Source organism: Lathyrus oleraceus, chromosome 4, assembly GCF_024323335.1.
Source record: "Lathyrus oleraceus cultivar Zhongwan6 chromosome 4, CAAS_Psat_ZW6_1.0, whole genome shotgun sequence".
NCBI lineage: Eukaryota > Viridiplantae > Streptophyta > Magnoliopsida > Fabales > Fabaceae > Lathyrus > Lathyrus oleraceus.
Genome location: NC_066582.1, coordinates 196312730 through 196315642, shown reverse-complemented (window position 1 = coordinate 196315642; position 2913 = coordinate 196312730). Strand labels below are relative to the sequence as shown.

General features: G+C 38.7%; 1 protein-coding gene across 1 annotated transcript; it reads left to right on the top strand.

Moving 5' to 3' along the window:
• Positions 1-649: 649 nt before the first annotated feature.
• On the top strand, positions 650-1912 carry LOC127136643 (uncharacterized). Its single transcript, XM_051063180.1, has 2 exons — positions 650-1355; positions 1464-1912. The coding sequence occupies exons 1-2, from the start codon at positions 650-652 to the stop codon at positions 1910-1912; spliced, it is 1155 nt and encodes a 384-aa protein (XP_050919137.1).
• The last annotated feature ends 1001 nt before the right edge of the window (positions 1913-2913 follow it).

The following is a 2913-nucleotide window of genomic DNA, read 5'->3' as shown; positions in this document are numbered from 1 at the left end:
ATATTGTTCGTTATATTGTTTGGGTTTATTTTGGTGATTCATATGTGGTGAGATATGTCCTAACCCGGACTTGAGTACATAAATAAGATATGAGGATGGTATAGTCGAGAAATCTTGGGTGGAGTAGTCCCGAACAAGTTGCTTGATAATCCCCCACTTAGTGGAAGCCCCTTTTAGGGTAGTCTTTGTTAAACGAGTAATCTTGACAGCATTGCTACTTTCGACCCAGGATCCTGAGAAACTGAGGAATTTAGTATCCATTTACCCCATCATCCTTTTAGGACGTAGTGCGATGGCTATGAAGGTGTAAACCTGAAATAGTTGATACACGATGCTACACTCATATGAGGTTCTCTTGAGAATATTATTGATTCCCGAGTAATCAGGGTAACAGTAATATCCAAAAGATGGATTGATAACTTTGGATACCTCTTAGAACCTTGTTCTATAGGTACAAAAAAACCTTAGTACATGCCTTTTAGGATGGTTGAACCCATGACTCCATGCTCGTGACATCAAACCTTTGAACCCCATATGTTTGTGTTCTTGTTTGTGCATCCATACATTGATGCATTCATTCATAATTTTTAACTAAGTGTTCAAGGAGCTTAAAAAAACTTGTTGAAAACATCACATGAACTTTTTTACCATGGATTTTGGAAGAAGAAGAACTCAAAAGTACACTTCCAAGAGTCATAGGCTAGAAGATATAAGAGAACTAGGGGATTTGGTTGCTGATCCAATAGGTGTCAAGGATAGATATGGGAGACTTCTGTCACTATTGAAGACCAACATGACAAATGGAATTCTTGCTACACTAGTCCAGTTCTATGATCCATTGTATCATTGTTTCACCTTTTCAGATTACCAGCTTATGCCCACACTAAAGGAGTATTCCTATTTGCTTGGATTACCTATTTCTGATCAGATCCCATTTTCTGGATTGAAGGAGATTCCTAAGGTTAAAGTTATTTCTGAAGCTACTCATTTGAAGATGTCTGATATTAAAGCTCATATGATCACCAAGGGAGGTATTCTTGGGTTGCCAACTAAGTTTCTGATGGATAAAGCTCGTTACTTTGCTAGTATGAAGAGTATGGATGCTTTCAAGGCTATTCTTGCCTTGCTCATTTATGGATTGTTCCTCTTTCCTAATGTTGACAACTTTGTTGTTAATGCTATTAAGATATTCTTGATGGGAAATCCGGTTCCAACTCTACTTGCAGATACCTACCATTCCATTCATATCAGAAACTCTTATAGTGGGGGGATGATTATATGTTGTGTGCCTTTGCTTTACAAGTGGCTTATTTCTCACTTGCCTCAGTCTACTGCTTTTTGGGATCTTAAGGATGGTCTTTTATGGTCACAAAAGATTATGTCTCTCACACACTTTGATATTGAGTGGTATAGTCATGCTTACGATTAAGTGAAGATCATTGACACTTATGGAGATTTTAAAGAATATCGTCGTCAGCTTGGATATCCTATGAAAGATAAACCAAGCAATATCCTTTTGGAAGGCCTCTTCTTTAAAGAAGGTAAATATAAAAAAGCCCTTAAGGAGAAGATTGTGCATGCCTGGTGTCATGTCCATAAAAAGAGGAGAGAAGTTCTAGGGAAGCCAAACTATGTTTCTTTGGAGCCTTATCTTCAATGGGTACAAGCTAAGGCTATCAAGTTGAAGATGCCTTATCCTTTCCATGGGCCTTTTCCTATAGCCGCTAGAGAGCCTACTTTGATTTTCATGACTGATGCGGAGAAACTTCGGATTGCTTTGACCAAGGTACCACGAGAAAGGGACACTTGGAAGAACAAAAACCAGTTTGTCAATAATGAGAATGAAGAACTCCAAAAGCATTTGAAGAAGAAGAATGAAGAGGATCTTGCCAGCAAGAAGAGAAAGGTGTAAGAGGATTTATTTTCCTCTAGCATTCAACCAAATACTCCTCCTGCCCCAGTTGCTTGGAAGTTGATTGTTGACATGCTTGTGATTGAGAAGACTCAGATGGAAGACCAGATCAAGGAGCTCAATAGGAAGCTGCAAGGAGAGATTGGATCTTCTTCTCATGGGATACCCTAAGACTCTTAGATTCTAGATTTTATTATTTTTTGTTTTGTTTAGAACTTTTAAGAGTTAAAACTTCCGATTTGTATTGTTTCCACTTATTAACGAAATGAGGTTCTTTTGGATTTTTCAAAAATGTTATCCTTTATAATGTTTGCAATAATTATTAAAATTTCCTTGAAAAAATTCATTTTCATTAGCACATCATGCATCATGCAAGCATTTTGCATTCCAGGAAACTCATTCGTGTCTTTTGTCTCCATTAGTCAAACTGTATCATTTGTACAACACTCGGGCAGGTCGACAAAGAAGGATGGATCAACTCGACCAAGAAAAGCAGGAGCTTCGGGAAGAAGTAAACACTCTGAAAGAAAGCTTGGAAAGACTCTTAAACATCGTGGAAGTGTCGGTGGCTGCTCAGAATCAACTATCACCTAATTCTCAAGAGACTATTCAAAGAACCGTGATCTCCAAGATCGTGTCTACACCGGTTTTTATGGCACCCCTCAGTGCTCCTTAGTACCACATGCCCTTCGGTTTTCCTTAGGGCATGCCTCCTAATTATATTCCAGAAGGGTATCATCCATAAGCTACCGAAGCTCTAGTTGTTACCACCGTGATGATTGTGCCACATCCCGTGGTACACACTACTCCTTACAATGAAGAACCTATCTTCCACACCGCTCCAAGTGAAGGTGTTGGAATGGATGATAGAATGGACGAGTTTCAAGATCAATTCACTGAAATACGAAAGGAAATCAAAGCCCTCAAAGGAAAATACTTGTTTGGTAAGAATGCTTCTGATCTTTGCTTAGTTCCCAATGTTAAGATTCCGCACAAGCTCA

Coding starts and splice junctions, on each gene's coding strand:
- LOC127136643 (XM_051063180.1), top strand. CDS start 650: ATGGATTTTGGAAGAAGAAGAACTCAAAAGTACACTTCCAAGAGTCAT. Junction 1,356..1,463: donor TTTTTGGGATCTTAAGGATG/GTCTTTTATGGT, acceptor GAGATTTTAAAG/AATATCGTCGTCAGCTTGGA.